Consider the following 18559-nt stretch of genomic DNA (forward strand, 5'->3'; position numbering starts at 1 on the left):
GACAATTCATAAGAGTGTCCAAGAAAGTGAAATTAAAAAATTCAGCATATTGCAAATGGCTTAAGAACAAAACTTCAGTACTGCAGCCTATGCTTTGGCTTGCAGCATCTCCAAGAACACCATCAATAAATTCTGATATATCCAAATGCTAAAAATTTCCTACTGTCCAAATAGCAGTTGAGCCTTCTAGTGTCCTTGCCAAGACCAGTGGACCCAACTTCAATCCACCCGTTTCCGCTACTCTCATCCTGATAATATAACTGAAACATTTACTAAGTAATGTTTCAGTAACTAACTTACTTACTAGTATAATTCTTGTCCTTCAATACCTCTTGCACAGATAACCGAGGGAAAGTACCCCACTTTATCAAAAACATCTCACTCCTGTTTTACTGTCAGAAAAGAAGCAGGAGAATCCTTAATAACTTAGACACTATCATCATCAGATTGCAAGAGCAAAAGCCCACCATTGTGCTAAAAATTGCTGCTCCAGAACAAACACTATTAAAAAAAAATCATAAAACCAGCAAACAATCTACTTTCCAACTGTTTTTTTTATCTCAAATTATCCAATTAACTCAAAAAACCATGGAAAAGGTTATCAGCAACCAACTTCTTCACTACTTGCCTTTGGGCATGAACTACTGAAAGGTTTAGAGAAACACGTATTTATTCTTAACATTTCTGGTGCATTTTATTGGTTTTGACAGAAAAGCCGACTAGCAAATCGCCAGAGGATTTGTAGAAGGGTTGGGTGAAATTCTCCACATATATGGCTTAGTAAAACATTCATTACTATATATTCTATGCCACTCCCAATTTCAACTAAACTTTAAAACAACAACCATAAAAAAGTGAAGTAGAGAGAAAGTGTTAACTTCAATGACATTCATTTCCACTTTTAATCTTCAAAACCACATATACTTACAAATTTAACGAAACTCAAATTTAAGCTTCTTCGAGCAGTACTCATCTCAATTTTCCCAATTATACCCTGTGACTCTTTTCGTCTCAACAGAGGCATCTGTGCATTATGATATTTGATATTTTTTGGCTAAAACTCTCTCAGTTTCATTCTATCAGATTCATTTATTATTGCTATCTCTCCCCAATGCCAATTATTATTATCCTAAGATCCCATGGCGTCATAGACTCATCTGGGAGGTCCCTTCTGTCATACACACAGCTCACCATCTTCTGCAATTGGGCATGTTTTTCTTTTAGTAGCAAAAACTTTCCCTCCACTTTCTTCTGTTCTAAGCCTTCTCTTACAAGGTTGCGTATCTGTCTCCATTCAGCATGTCATCTAACATTGTTTTCCTCACCCTTCCCCTAGGTCTTTTTCCTTTGATGGTATCTCTGATTACTCAATTTCCTCTCAGGATATGTTCAATTCAATTTCCCTTTCTTCTTTTTATCCTTTTTAACAGATTCCTTTCTTCCTCTACTCTTTTTAAGACCTCTTCATTATTTATTTTATCTGTCCATTTTATTTTTTTTCATCCTTCTAACACATCTCAAAGCTTTCCAAAATTTTAATTTCTTCTTTCCTCGTCATACTGTACCTTACACACATTCAAACTCACTGTAGACGCTATGCTCTCAGGCAATGCATTCCAATAATTTACAATCTGCATGCAAAAAACCTGCTTCTCACTCCCTTGTCAACACCCTCCATTTTCCAAATTTTAAAACCTTAATTTTGCAACATTAAACTAACATATCCACTCCTGTGCCCATTCACTCAGTCTATTCATGCTTCCTTGTAAGGCTACAACATCTGGCTCCACTCCTCATAGTTCATTCTAACTTTGCATTATCTGCAAACAACTGTATAATGGGTCGGTAATTTACAACAGCAGTCTTGGAACCTCCTTTATGCAGTGGAACTATTTTCCCCTCTTTCCACCCACTTGGGACTAACTCAGACTTGAGACTCAAATTAAACAAAATGGTCAAGGGCACTGACAATTCTTTAGCAGCTTCACGTACGACACAAGCTGCTATACCATCCAATCCCACAGATGTATTGACATTGAGGTTTTGTAATAGACTACTCACCTCCACTTTATTCACCACAATTCCCGTATAATCTACTGGTTCATTCATTCCTGCAATGTCACCACCTGGATGATATAATCTTGCAAAGTGCTCACTCAGTAATTCAACTATATCAACTGATTCGGTTACCTCCCTACCATCGGCATTCTTTAAAATCATTCTGCCATATACATTTTTTCTTTTACATGCAACATATCGAAAAAACTGTTTGGGATTCTCTTTAGCCTGTATGGCTAATGTTCTTTCATAATCCGTTTTTGCTTTTCTTACCACACTCGTTACTCTTCTGGCCTGCACTTTATACCGTTCATGTGCCTGCCGGTCACCTTTCTCCTTAAATTCCCTCCATAGTTTTCTTTTTTTGCAGCTCAAGCTTAATGGTGTTATTCATCCATTTAACCCCTACTTGATTTATTATTCGGACTCTAGGTATACAGTCAGCCATTGCTTCATGCAAACACTTCCTAACCACCTCCCATGCACTATCAACATCTTGCCCTTGCAGTTTTACATGCCATGGCACTGAACCAATCAAACTCCTAAGCTTGTCATACTTACCAGCCCGATAATTCCACATGTACCCTGTCTTAATTGTAAATTCCACACCTTTAGCCACCTCCCAAGTCAAGACCCTATGATCACTCTCACCAATTAGTGGCAAAGTGGTCATATTCGTTACAGCCAAATTCTCAGATGCAATTACTAGGTCAAGCACTCTCTGACCCCAAGTATTTTCCATTACATGCTGCCGCAGATAGTTATTACTTAATAATCGCATGAAATCCAATTCCTTCTTCCCATGTGTCCTCTCCTCCTTTCAATCAATGTTACCATAGTTTAAATCATCCATAATAATTACTCTCCTTCCACTCATTTCTTCTATTTGTTTATGCATATTATCTCCACCATCTATTCCATCACCTGGTCTATAGCAGCACTCAACTGTATATTTTGTTCTGCTAGTTTGAATCTCACACCAAATAGCCTCAAATGTGCCCTTTTCTCTATCCTGCAGTTCCACTTCTATTCTCCTTGGCATCAGCTATCATCAATAACACTCCTCCCCCCCCATTTTATTCTCCTTGTCACTCCTGAACACACCATACCCCCCTCACATTCAATCCCACTAGCTATATCATCTTATGTCAGCCATGTTTCATTAATGCCAATAACTTGTGGCCTGGAAGTGCCAACCAAGGCCAAAAATTCTTTCCTCTTGTTCCTAATACTTCTGGCATTAGTATACATGAATTTCAGAAGCTTTTGAAATTCATGTATACTAATGCCAGATTTGTCCCCTCCCTATTTTGATGCCTTATACTAACTATCCCATTCTGATTCGTATTCTTTCATACTCGCTTGGGCATATTACACACATTCATGCACTCAACAGTCTCCCTAAAGTCTGCATATCTACTCCCCCCCCCCCTTAATAACTCTAGTTTCCCTGATTCTGCACACCCACTTCCACTACATTCGACAACACCTTTTCAAGTCTCTGTACACCAAATCCATTCAAATGTAAACCATCCATCTTATATAAATCCTTTCGCCCATCGAACTCACTCCACACCACTCGTCCTGCATAATTCATGCATAAAGTCATTTGCAATTATGGCCCTCCTTCTATACTCTTCACTGTCATACCGCGGCAACAGACTCACCATCCTCTCTCACTCTTCTCTTTTGCTACCTCAAGCAATTCCTTCACATCTTCACTCATAGCCATTTTGTCTCCTTTCAAATCATTTGTACCAGCTACCACTATCAATTCTTTCACCCGCTGCTTTTGCATTCTAATTGACTCGCTTACATCCTTAACATTTGCACCAGATTGGTACGATTTTGTTAAACTCTTAACTAATACACCTCTTACTAAGGAATCTCCATACAACACTTGCTCTTTCATTTTGTTTACACTCATTATCATACTCTTATTTTTTCTATCATACTTTTGCCGTTTATCAGTCGCTATGCTCGGTAAACATTTTTGCTAATGCTCCAGCTGCTGATTTGCCCTGTGTATCACTCCACGTAACCGATCTATCTCACTCATTGCATCAGTCATCATTTTTATTCTCCGATAATTCATTCATTCGTTCTGTATGTTACCTTCATTCTCATTTTCAACGCCACTCTCACACCTATCTGGTACTACCTCGCAAATATCACTATTTTCTCGATTCTCACTTTCGACAACGATATCACTCTCACGACTTGATACACATTCTTACCACACTCGTTACCCTGCTGTCCTGTGCTTTATACCGTTCATGTGCCTGCCGGTCACCTTTCTCCTTAAATTCCCTCCATAGTTGTTTCTTTTTTTGCAGCTCAAGCTTAATGGTGTTATTCGTTCATTTAACCCCTACTTGATACTGTGTGAATGTTGAATAGGTGTTCTTGACATGATGTTAAGGCCTCCCTTGATGAGTCTGTCGACTCCTTGGAGTTGCCTGAAATAATAATAATAATTAAGCAAATATGTCAAGGCAGATTCTTTCAAAATACATGGTAATATATAAACCCACAGCCTTATTAATATCAAGTTTGCTTATTTCCCCATATATCTCTTCCTCATTCACAGTCAGTCTCTTCTCCTTATCATCCACTGCTCTCAAACTCTCCATGATGTCACATTCACAAGGATTGAAAACCTTTATTGAACTGCTCATCAAATATCTCAACTATATATCAGCAGCTCTCCTTATACCATTTTCTCCAATCAATGCCATCCTATCATAATCTTTTTTTTTTTGCTGACTACATATCGAAAGAACTCCCTACTAGGATTATTTCTGGCTTCATTAGCTAACTGCTGCACATATTACACTTTTGCTATCATAACCAACCGAGTCACTCTCCTTGCCTGTTCTTTGTATTCCTCATGGAATTGATCATTATCACTCCTCTTATGTTGCCTCCATAATGCTTTTTTCTCTGTATTCCATGCTTTATCTCTTCATTCATCCATTTCACACCTACCTTATTTAATCTTCTGACCTTTGGAATACATTTAGACATTGCTTCTACTAGGTAGTTCTTGAATATCACCCAAGCAGCATTGATTTTCTTCTTCCCACCCAACTCCTCATTCCATGCTACAGTTGTCTCCTGAGCTTCTCATAATCATCAGCCTTGTAGTTCCACATATACCCTTTCTCACAGCAGTCCTCACGTGGTTGGCAACAATACAGGTAATCACTTCATGAAGTCACTCTCACCAACTAGAGGGAGATTTGACACCTCATTTATAATAACATCCTCTGATGAGATGATGAAATCCAAGACCTTCAAATCCTCATGTGCCCTCTATTACATACTGTCTGAGGTAGTTGTCCCTCAAAAACTCATTTTCTTTACTTCCAGTTGGTATCTTGTCATCTCAATCTATATTGTCATAATTAAAGTCACCCATAATGATCACCCTTGTCTCATTTTATTGGCTAATTTGCTAATACATTTCCTGGTCACTACTTTCCACATTACTTCCTAAGAGGGACCTTCCTCGATGAGTCTTGATAGACTTGTATTTCTTAGAAAGGACCTCCCAGGATGAGTCTTTTGACTCCATGGAGGCCTGAATAATAATAATTACCAGATCTATAGCAACATCCAACAAAGTATTCTATTCACCTTTATCTCACCATACTGCCTCAAAACCACTACCATTATTTCCAATCATTATCATCAATAGCACTCCATCCCCCTTTTTACCCTTTCAATCTTCACAAAATACATCATACCCTTCCATTTCTATTCCTGTTAGGATGTCATCCTCATCCAACCATGTCTCACTTATTCCAACAATTTTGGGGTGAACAAACTCAATCAATACATTAATCAATTCTAATACTTCTAGCATTCATATACAAACATAACAGTCTCATTCCTGGATCTATAACAAGTTTCACTGATACCACTTATTAGATGTGACTTCTCCATCCATACTTTCCTCAAGTCATTTCTTTTTCTCCTTTCTCATTCAAGAACCTTATTCAAATTCAACTGTTTTACCTACATCCCAATTTATCTCCTTCCCTTTTTGTCTACACATGCATTCACATAATCTTGAAGTATCAACCTTTCTCACGCTGTGTTTCCTTGTCCAACCTGAGTGTCCCCATTTCCCTGTTTGTCTTGCACACTTGTTCTCTCATGCTACCAACTTCTTCATTCATAAGAACCACTTCAATCTCTCCTTCCTTACTCTCCTGCTCTTTCACATAGCTTCTTACTTGCTCAGATTCCTTACTCTCCCTTCCAGCAGCAGTCTCTCCAAATGATTCACACGAAAACCATTCAAATGCAGTCCATCACTCTTATACAGTTCAATTCTCCCTTCAAACTCATTCCGCACATTAACACATTGCACTCCTTTCTCTTCACACATTTCTGATAACATTCATCATAATCAAATTCCTGATATGTATCCTCAATGGGGTGATAATACTACATGAAAAATTTACATCATTACTAACTTACTATCTACAATTTTCCTCAAAATCAATCTGTTACCTGTCAAGACTCCAACGTTAACAGATCTTATATTTCTATCTTTTAAGGCACTTTTTTTATATCAATCCACCTATATCTTGGTCTTCCTCTGGGTCTTTTTCCTGCCGATCTGGCAGAGAACACGTATTTTGCTAACATATCATTAATAATTCTTGCCTTCTGCCTCATCTCATCACTGTCAATACCCAGGCAACATGCTGACTACCTTTTCTATCACACTATTATCTTTTATCCTTCTCAACAACCTCCTGGTATCCAATTTTACATTCTCCTTGTAAATCATTTTTCCTAATATCATTATCAACTCCTTTGCATCATTCTGAACAGTTCAATTTTCTTCAGTTGACAAATATCGATTTTCTCCATTCCAACTTTCCTAATAGTGAGGTCATATTCCAGTTCAAGCAAGTAAAGATGCTGAGACATTTGTATCACTAATGATCTTACACCAATTGTTCACATGCCTACCAGATAACCCTAATGCCACTCTTCAAACACCCTGAATCTCTTCTTAACTAGTGATATTTCTGCATACACTGTGGATGTTGTTTGTCCTCTAGGCAATTCAGACCACAATTTATTGTTGATTTTTTCTTTCCCACAGGAACACTCATGGAATCACTCCCATCCTCATGCTGTCTGGCATTATAAGAAAGCTAAGTGGAATGATGACTTATGTCTCATTTCTTTGGCTGGATTATTGTTTTTCAAACTTCTGATCCAAACGTTTGTGAATGCACCAGTGAAGCAATTCTTATTGATTTTCACCAGTATGGAAATATTTTCCCATTACACTTTAAATTCTCTAAGCTTCAGTTCTCAAGGAAGTGTGCCAAGTCTCTACCTGTACAACAGTGTTTCCTAATGTGGGGCGTATGCCCCACAGGGGTACAATTTGAATATTTCTGGGGAAATTAGAAAATGACATTGCATTTGTCACCTCATCACTGATATACTCAAAAAACTCACCATTGTCGGTGATAAATCATCGATGTTGTAACCCTGACTGTCCGAGAAAAAAGCTGACATCACTAGTACAGCAGTCAACATAAATACAGTATCAAGAAGAACTCTCAAAAAAGCAAAATGAAGTCTATCATCATCATCAAATTCCTGATATATACCCTCAAGGGGTGTACAGGATATGATAGTACTACATGAAAAATTTACATCATTACTAAGACAATTTTCCTCCAAATCAGTTTGTTAAATGTCAAGACTCCAATATTATCAGGTCTTATATTTCTGTCTTCTATGGCACTTTTTACTTTATCAATCCACCTATATCTTGGTCTTCCTCTGGGTCTTTTTCCTGTCAACCTGACAGAGAACACTTGTTTTGCTAATCTTTCTTCTCCCATTCTGCTTAAGTGACCATACCATCTGAGATTAGCTCTGCTAATGCATTCCTGGATGCTGACAATATCAACTTCTTTCCTAATATCCTCATTTTTGATACGATATTGCCATCGATCCCATCTGTTTATGCCCCTAATCTTTCTCAGGATTCTCATATCTGCAGTCTCTAGTCTTTGGTCAAGTGTTTTACTTCTAACCCAGCTCTCAGATCCATAAGTTAAAATTGGTTTGAACACTGTCTTGTATACAGCTAATTTAGTAGTTTGACTAATTTCTCTTTTATTCCATATAAATTTATTCAGTTGACTTCCTACCATACCAGCTTTGTTGATTCTGTTGTCTATTTCCATATTTAACTTACCATCTTCACTATGATGAGTCTATTAGAAATTTATTTAACATAAAAGGAACAATGGCATGGCTTTCTGACGAGACAGAAACGAAATACCGAAATTCAAATAGTTTTGCAAAAAAAATATTGTTATCCTTCCTGTCGTCATATTTAGTTGAATTTGGCTTTAGTGCTGTAAATGACTTGCTACTGAAAAAAAGAAATCATCTGGATATCACAAACCATGGGGATTTGAGATTGAAAATGACTAAATTAGTACCTCAAATAAAAACTCTTTGCAGCAGACATCAAGCTCAAGGATCGCATTAACTTGGATTTTATTTTCCTGAGTTCAGTTCGATTTATGTTTTATAATATACAAAGTGTAATATAAAATTTATATTCATTGAAGAAAGTCAAATTAAAAACAGTTTTAGCTATGTTCCTTATTTATTTAAAGCACACATTTATATTTATATTATACTTTTTCAGAACTTTGCAGACTATTATGCTGGGGGAGGGGGCATCAAATTCTTTGAGATGTTGAGATTGGGCATGATCCAAAAAAAACATTGGGAAACACTGGTGTACAAGAAAAGATCCAGGTATGTCGCAGTGTGCTTTCAGTGAAACATACATGTTCTTTTTCTGTTTATACTAGAGTTTTAAATCACTTTTGGATGTGCTGATAGTTTGCTTGCAGTTATTTCATAGAGACTAAAAATAGGAAACTTGTTTTTTGATGAAATGGCAGTTTTTTAAAGCAATGCCACACATGGCTGTAGAACTATAACATCTGTAGAACCTAGTGTCTGCTAAATGCTAGCTTAAAAAAAAAAATTATTAACATGTAAGATCCTTATTTTATTTATTTCAGGTGAAATTATTACATCATCTTGAGTAACTGCTTTATATAAGCATTCCTCTTTATAATGTCCCTACACATCTGATTACAAAAATGGCTTAATGCTTAAACACAGCATTACCAGTATATTTTAAGAGTACGGATTTGGCAAACTTTATAAATTCGATTTTTAATAAAATGTGGTATTTCATTTTTCAAAAAAGAAATTCAGTGCATGGAGATATACAAATATTTATGCTACAAACAAAACTTTTTTTTACCTGTTCTTCTCCTAACAATCGAAAATGGTGAGTTTCTTTGATGAGAGATTCAGGACAACCCACTGAAATATTATATTAAATTTACCCATGGCCAGTAAACCAAAAGAGTACATCTTAAATTTACAAAATCATTTAATAAATGTGATCTACTTACATTCAGTTCAGAGTAAATACATAAGAAATGAAAAATTTTTTTAATAAAAGTTGTATTATTACAAATTTGGTTTTTTTATATATAGTACTTCTAAAACTAGATGGAACTTCCAGATTAAACTTGATTCAGAGTCCTGTAATATTTTCTTTTTGCAACATGAAAACAATTATTACTATCTGCTTTAAAGATATGATTACACTATACTGAAATTGCATATCTTCATCTTTGAAGGGCATTTGCTGGAAGAGTGAAGATTCAATGTCTTCAACTCGTAGCAACCTGCTAAATCACAGTAACAAGGAGCATAGAGGAGGAAAAAGAACACACTTTAATTATGCACCAATGCCATGGCAAAAGGCTTCAGTCCAAACTGAACATGCTAACAGACAAGGCATATGACACGCATCGACTTCTCGTTGTTTCACTAAAGCAGAGTTAGCGATATGTATACAAATTCGTCAGTAGTGAATCAAACTTAGTTCAGTAGGTTATACTTCTTTCTTGAGTATAATTATTATTATAATATATATTTATAACCCTACAATATGGATAAGAAAAGGTCATATTTACCTCAGACCTGAAGATATTTTCAGGTGCAAACTTTGTTTGCTTACACTTGGATAAAGGATTAAACTAAATTTATTATAGTTTAACCAAGTGCAAAATAAACTTCCAGCAAGGTAAGACCAATATTGAATCATTTTAATAATATTATGCACCAAAACTACGTACCAGATAAAAATATCTGTATCGACGAATCAATGATGTAGTGGCGTGGATGATTAAGTTTCCGTCATATATATACAAAATAAAAAACACAAATACAGAATCAAATTTTATGAACTGTGCGAGTCTGATGGTCTTGTTATGAAAATAAAAATTTACTCCAGTAAATCTGAAGAAACTGACCATAATTTGAGTCACACTACTAAAGTTGTTTTGCACTTACTGGAGGAATATCTCAATAAGGGGTACTTTCGTAAGAGTAACAGTATTATAAAAATTATCCATATTATATATGGATAATTTTTATAATACTGTTACTCTTACGAAATTGACTACATGAAAAACTTGTGTGTGGAAAACTATGTAATAACAGAAAGGGAAATCCCATAGAGGTGGTAAATCAAAAACTGAAAAAAAGGGGAGGCTTTTTGGCAGCAAAATGGTCCAGCTATAGTATGTAAATGGAAAAGACAAATGAGAATTCCTTTGCATTTCTAATATGCATGTTGTTGAAAAAGTTTTCATTGCGGTTGTGTTGTTTCAACATCATAACCGCAATGGAAACTTTTCGATGAAACTAAACATAATTCAAGATTATAATAAGGGAATGTCCGGCATTGACCGATCAGATCAAATGATGTTGTACTACTCAGCTCTAAGAAAGACCATTAGATGGCCGAAAAAAATTGCATTACATGTTATAGAAATATATTATCATTATTACGGGCTACTCCAGGGAGTCCTTAGACTCATCGAGGGAGGCCCTAAACATCATGTTCACACAACTGTTCAACATTCTCACAGTATCTATCATACTTGAACTCACTCACTGTCATAGCACCCACAACAGACTCCGGCAGCCCATTCCACTCATTCACCACTCTAAAAGTAAAGAACCCAGCTCTAACACCCCTGCTAACCACGCTCTTGCCCAGCTTCCATGGGTGTCCCCTAGTTCTCCCACCACCAGTCCTGATCTCAAAAATATCCTCTGAATTAATCCTATAGAATCCTTTTAGCAATTTGAATGTCTCAATCATATCTCCCCTTTTCTGCCTATCAACTAGTTTCTGCAACCCACAAATCTTCAACCTGTTCTCATATGGTTCATTCCATAGACCTGCTATCATCTTAGTCACTCGCCACTTGATCCTCTCCACCTCCTCCCCATCAAGAAGGAACCGAGGTGACCAAATCTGGGCACAGTAGTCGAGATGAGGTCTTATCAGGGCTCGGTACAGAGGTACAATAACTTGCTTGTCTCTGCTCGTCAAGGTATTTTTCAACAACCAAGTGAGTTGATGAGCTGATTTAGCTACTTTTGCAATGTGCCCCCTAAACTTCATCTCCCTATCCACCAACACTCCCAAGTCCCTGGCCTCATCAATCTCTTGGAGTACAGTTCCACCAATGTGGTATACTGCTGCTAATCTTTTCACTCCGAAATGCATAACCTTACATTTTGTCACATTAAATTGACATCCATTCTCCTTAGTCCAGAACTTCAATCTATCTAAGTCATCTTGCAAGACTTTGACATCTTCTGCATTCACTATCGCCCTACCCAACTTTGCATCATCAGCGAACAAATGAACTGTCCCACTTAGACCCTTCCCTATATCGTTAATGAACAGATTAAACAGCAGTGGTCCAAGAACAGAACCCTGTGGCACACCACTAGTCACAGGCCGTCTTTTGGACTCAACTCCTGAATAAACTACTCTTTGATATCTCTCCATCAACCACCCAGCTATCCATCTCACCAACCCTATATCCATTCCCATATGTTGTAGTTTACGGATTAGAATTCCATGTGGTATCCTGTCAAACGCCTTTGTCAGGTCCAGCAGTATCACTGTAAACCCATTTCCCTTATCCAGTTCAGCCGTCACCTTGTTATAAAACTTGAGCAAGTTACTGAGGCATGTAGAAAGTATTTTTAACTTGGGTATAGTTATGTTAAAGATACCAAGCAATTTTAAACCTGGTTTTACTCCATTTTTCCCAAGTAAGCAAACAGACAAAAATGTCAAGTTTGCGCCTGCAATTGATGCAAGACTAGCTGATCCCACAGGTAGTGCAAGACCAAGGCAACTCGTGGTAAAGGTGGAGCAAGCTCTGATCACTAATCTTAATATTTTCCCTTAATGCCAAAACACATCTCCAAGACGGGGATGTATGATGTTTTGTATTAAAGGCAAGGGGCCACTACCCAGACCGGTTTTGCATTTAATACAAAACATCATACATCCCCGTCTTGGAGATGTGTTTTGGCATTAAGGGTAAATATTAAGATTAGTGATCAGATCTTGCTCCACCTTTACCACGAGTTGCCTTGGTCTTGCACTACCTGTGGGATCAGCTAGTCTTGCATCAATTGCAGGCGCAAACGACATTTTTGTCTGTTTGCTTACTTGGGAAAAATGGAGTAAAACCAGGTTTAAAATTGCTTGGTATCTTTAACATTACTGAGGCATGATCTACCCTTCACAAAGCCATGCTGTCCTCTGTACAGTATCTCATTTTCATCAATCCATTCCTGTATTTTTCCCTTGACTACTTTCTCCAAGACCTTGACAACGACTCCCGATATGCTGATCGGTCTGTAATTTGCAACCATAGTCTTGGATCCTCCTTTATGCAGTGAAACTATTTTCCCCTCTTTCCACACCTTCGGGACCAAGCCAGACCCGAGACTCGGATTAAACAACATGGTCAAGGGCACTGATAATTCCTTAGCCGCTTCATGCAAGACCCGTGCTGGTATACCATCCAGTCCCACAGATGTATTCACATTAAGGTTCTGTAATAGACTATTCACCTCCACTTCATTCATCACAATTCCCATATAAACTAATGGTTCCTTCATTTTTTCAACGTCACCACCTGGATGATATACTTTTGCAAAGTGCGCGCTCAGTAACTCCACTATATCGACTGGTTCAGTGAACTCTTTACCATCGTCATTCCTTAAAATCATTTTGCCATGTACAGTTTTTTCCTTGCTTACAGCATATTGAAAGAACTGTTTGGATTCTCTTTTGCTTGCATAGCTAGTTTCCTTTCATAATCGGCTTTTGCTGTTTTTACCACACTCGTTACCCTTCTGGCCTGCACTTTATACCGTTCGTGTGCCTGCAGGTCACCCCTTTCTTTAAATTCCCTCCATAGTTGTTTCTTTTTTTGCAGCTCAAGCTTAATGGTGTTATTCATCCATTTAACCCCTACTTGTTTCACTATTCGGACCTTAGGTATACAATCAGCCATAACCTCCTGTAAATGCTCTTTGACAACTTCCCATGCTCTATCGACGTCCAGCCCTTGCAGTTGTACATGCCATGGCACTGATCCAAGCAATCTCCTAAGCTTGTCATACTTGCCAGCACGGTAATTCCACATATACCCTGTCTTAATCACAAATTGCACACCTTTAGCCACCTCCCAGGTCAAGACCTTATGATCACTCTCACTAATAGGTGGCAACATGGTCATATTCATTACTGTCAAATTTTGAGATGCAATTTCCAGGTCAAGCACTCTCACACCCCTAGTATTTTCAATTACATGCTGTTTCAGATAGTTATCCCTTAATAATTGAATAAAATCCATTTCCTTCCTCACATGTGTCCTCTCCTCCTTCCAATCAATGTTACCATAGTTGAAATCCCCCATAATAATTACCCTCCTTCCACTCATTTCATCAATTTGTTTATGCATACCATCTCCACCATCTATTCCATCACCTGGTCTATAGCAGCACCCAACTGTATATTTTATTCTGCCAGTATCAATCTCACACCAAATAGCTTCAAATGAGCTCCTTTCACTATCCTGCAATACTTCAATTCTCCTTGGCTGCAGTTCATCAGCTATCATCAATAACACTCCTCCCCCAATTTTATTCTCTCTGTCCCTCCTAAACATACTATAACCTACACATTCTATCCCACTAACTATATCATCTTCTGTCAGCCATGTTTCACTAATGCCAATAACCTGTGGCCAGGAAGAGCCAATCAAGGCCAAAAATTCTTCTTTCTTGTTCCTAATACTCCTGGCATTAGTATACATGAATTGCAGTGATCCCTTTGTCCCACCCCTATCTTGATGCGTTATTCTAAATGTCCCATTCCCATTTTTTGTCTTTAGTGCTGGCTCAGGTACATTATATACATTTTTACACTCAACTGTCTCACTGATGTCTGGATATCCACTTCCCCCCCTCCTTGGTAGTTCTAGTTTCCCTGGTTCTGCACATCCATTTTCACTTCATTCAGCAACACTTTTTCCAGTCTCCGCACACCAAGTCCATTCAAATGCAGGCCATCCATCTTGTATAAGTCCTTTCGCCCATCAAACTCATTCCACACGTCCACGAATTCCACACCATATCGTCCGCATAACCTGCGCATATTGTCATTTGCGATTATGGCCCTCCTTCTATCATACCGCGGTAACAGACTCACCATTCTAACTCTGTCACTCTTTTCTTTCGCTACCTTTAACAATACTTTCAAGTCCTCTCTCATAAAAAATTTATCACCTTTCAATTCATTCATACCTGCCACAATTATTAATTCTTTCACCCTCTGTTTTTGCACTCTAATACTTCACTTACATCCTTAAATTTCGCACCCGGTAAGTACGATTTAGTTACACTCCCATCTACTACTCCTCTTAATAACGAGTCACCATACAACACTCTTTCCTTCATTTCGGAAACTCTCCCATGCTGTTTATTTACGTTAGCCGACTCACTCTGGAAAGAGTTTTGTAGGTGCTCTAATTGCCGCTGCGCATTTTGTATCACTGAGCGCAACCTAGCGATCTCACTTCCTACAAATAATTCCGCAATTCCCTATCAAGCCATATATACACAATGTGTTCAAATTTTTTCATAAAGTAACTAATTCTAACATAAAACTTATAAAATTAAGAGAAGCATTCGTTGAAGCATTGATTGGAAAAGAGATTCTACCAGTTTCAAAGAAAGTTAGATTGGAAGAAGTTCATTATTTAGAGAGTATCCCACCTACTGAAAAATAACTGCGTTCGACAAAGCTAAGTCGAATTTGCACCCAAGCTAAAAAACGACGAGAAGCGCGTTATTATTGTCCAGCCTGCAAAGAGAAGCCAGCACTTTATGTGGAAGGTTGTTTTAAAAAATATCACAAAAAATAAAATTGTTCTATTACTTTGTATTTGATTTTCACTGTATGAATAAATTTTCTGTTCATGTACGTCAGCCTTGATTTTTTCTTCTCTTCCCAGAAGCCAACTATCCTTAGTTATGCTTATATACTACGAATATACTCGCAGCTGCACGAAAAAGCCAAGTCCAGCAACTACGAGATAACTCATAGTTGGCCTTCTCAGCCAGATCGCCTACTACGAATTATCTAGTAGTTGGCAGTCAATGTGTTAAAAGATGGAAGTAATAATTCATTCATACTAAAGCCAGATGTATCAGGAACAAGATGGAGTTCTAGCACTGATAAACTAGGCTAAAATTTATAAGCACTAGTGAGAGCTGGTTGGTGGAAAAGGAAGAAATACTGTATTCTGAGTGGATAGAAAGGCCAGAAAAGGGGTATGGGTGATAATAGAACTATAATCAACAAACACAGAAGTTTAACATGAAGGTAGGGGATCATGGGAAGTAGCACATCCTAGGCTACTTGATGTAAAACAAAAGCAAACAACACAAAATATACAGTTGTTGCTGATACCAAAAGAGCAAAGGGAATTGTATATGACACACATCAGCAAGTAAACCCAATGCATTTAGTGCAAGTATTATTTTATAGTGAGTGTGAGAATTACCAATCTTCCACTTTCATCCATTAACATCATTTTATGATAATCATTCTCCTTTCTGCATGCAAAAAAAAAATTCAGCAAATGCCTTTTTATTCCCTTATAGGGAATAGACAAGGCCATTTTAGCCCTATATAACTTTTGAAGATTAAGTGGACAGTTCAATCTCCATTGTAGCCAATCAGAGATAGCTGACCCAAGACTATCACTAATTATAAATGGCATCCAATGAAGAGACAACTGACATGTTGCCATCTCATGGATCCTAACATAATATGTTACAGTCTGTAATAATGTGGGGTTCTTTGGTCGATTTTCTTAAGTTTATGGGACAAAAAAACCATTTTCCCATGCCAGTGACTGAGTAACTTGGGAACCAGTTGGAGAAAGGCTTAGTTCCTCTAGTTGACAACTAGACTAGAACTTGAGTCTTTCTTCAGTGCAGAGGATGCAAAAGCCACTTCCACTGAACTCACTGAACTACACAGGTCTACTTGCCACATATCAAAAAGACTCCCAAGGATTTTCTTGGCTTGATTTACTAATTTCTGCTCGTACTGCATATTTGCTGTCCTTACCACTGAGTCACTCTCCTAAGCATGCTCTTTATCATCATTATTACCATTATTCATCTTGTGTTCCCCCCCCCCCCCCAAAAGTGCCTTCTTTTTCCAGATTTCATGCTTAATCCATTCATCCATCCATTTGACACCCACCTTAATCAGCCTTTTGACCTTCAGAACACGATCACACATTGATGCTATTAAGTATTTTATTTCTTTGCCAGTTACCAAGCTGCATTTATTTCCTTTCTGCTCAACTTCTCATTCCAGCTATAGTTCCAAGCTGTCTCCTAAACTTGTTATTAATCACAAGCCTTGTAATTCCACATATATCCTTTCCTCACAGAAGTCTTCATAGCTAACCACAACCCAGGTGTGATCACTATCACTAAGTGAAGGGGAAATGTGAAACCCCACTCACAATTACATTCTCTAATGAAATGATCAGATCTAAAACTTTCGATCCTTGCGTGCCCTCCTTTGCATACTGCTTAAGATAGCTGATTCTCAATAACTCACGAAATTCATTTTTCTTATTCCCAAATGCTATCTCTCCATTCCAATCTATAATGCCATGATTAAAATTACCCACAATAATCAGCCCTCCCTTTTTCCTGTCAACATACCGTTGTCACTATTCCCCTCTTGTCCTTTCTATCCTTTTGAAAAACACTGTACCTTTCCATTTCTATTCCCATCAGGATATTATTTTCATTCAATCATGTTTCATTAACGTCAACAATTTTTGGGTGAATGAACTCAGTCATTGAAACAATTTCATCTCCCTTATTTCTGATACTCCTGGTATTTGTAAATAAATAGAGCAGTTTACTTTTAGGTATATAACCAGCCCTACTCAAGCCACTTGTTGGTTGTGATTTCACCACCACACCTGCTCTAGTTCAATCACTTTTATCATTGCTTACTCTATATATCTCCTCAGTCTCAACTACCCTGCTTACATCCTGATCCATATAATTTCTATGCTGATCATCCCATACACATTCACTACTACTTCCAACATCCATTCTCTTTATGAGCTGTTTCCCTCCTGTTTACCTGGGCTCCCCCATTCCTTTTGCATTCCTGTTCTCTCTTTTCATCTCTCACACTACTGTTATTTCTATTGCCAAGCAATTCAGTTTCTTCCATTCTACTCTTCTTCCATCTAGCAATAGTTTCTCCAGTTCACTCATTCCAAAGCCATTCAAATTTAATCCATTACTTTGGTACAGTTCCATTCTTCGCTCAAACACGTCACACATCTACAACCTGCACTCCCTTCTCCTCACACAGCTCTGCCAGCATAGAATTCATGATTCTTGATCAGCTCAACTTATCATTGTCATATCTCAACAACACACTGACAATCTTTCCCCACTATACTGTTATCTTTCACTTTCCTCTCAATAACCTCCTAATATTCTTACATTCTCCTATCGTCTACTCTAACTATCTTTTCACACTTCTGATTTTTAATGACATTTTCTATCTGAAGTATCGACAGGTATTCCCGATTGCATTCCTGCTGAGTGTTTTCCACCATTATGGTGTCACTGATTGTTTTATTTAGCAAACTTTCAAAGTAATTACTTCATACATCTAAAATATCTTTATCTTCAGTTTCATGTCATCATCATAGAAGGAATGATCTCTGATTTCTTTTACAGTACTCTTGCCTCCATTTCGGGACAATTTCGTTAGTCACCAAAATATTTTGCCACCTTGCAGATATTTATTTTCCAAGTTCTTACCCAAGTTTTTCCATGATTTTTATTTATGAGGGTGGTGTCTGAAAAGTTATTATTATTATGGGCAACTCCAAGGAGTTAGACTCATGGAGGAGGTCCTCAACATCATGTCAAGAACACCTATTCAGCTTCCACACAGTATCTACCACATTTC

General features: G+C 37.6%; 1 protein-coding gene across 1 annotated transcript in view; it reads right to left on the minus strand.

Annotated features, from left to right (window-relative positions):
- Nucleotides 1-18559, minus strand: part of park (E3 ubiquitin-protein ligase parkin) — a 137065-nt gene that overhangs the window by 50140 nt on the left and 68366 nt on the right. Inside the window, exon 6 of the mRNA XM_090409081.1 lies at nt 9395-9456. Within this exon, the coding sequence (XP_090265207.1) occupies nt 9395-9456 (62 nt within the window). The remainder of the gene's footprint in view (nt 1-9394; nt 9457-18559) is intronic.

The sequence above is a fragment of the Typopeltis vanoorti genome, chromosome 19 (assembly GCF_054136105.1).
Source record: "Typopeltis vanoorti isolate ZY-2024b chromosome 19, IOZ_Tvanoo_1.0, whole genome shotgun sequence".
Taxonomy (NCBI): Eukaryota; Metazoa; Arthropoda; class Arachnida; order Uropygi; family Thelyphonidae; genus Typopeltis; species Typopeltis vanoorti.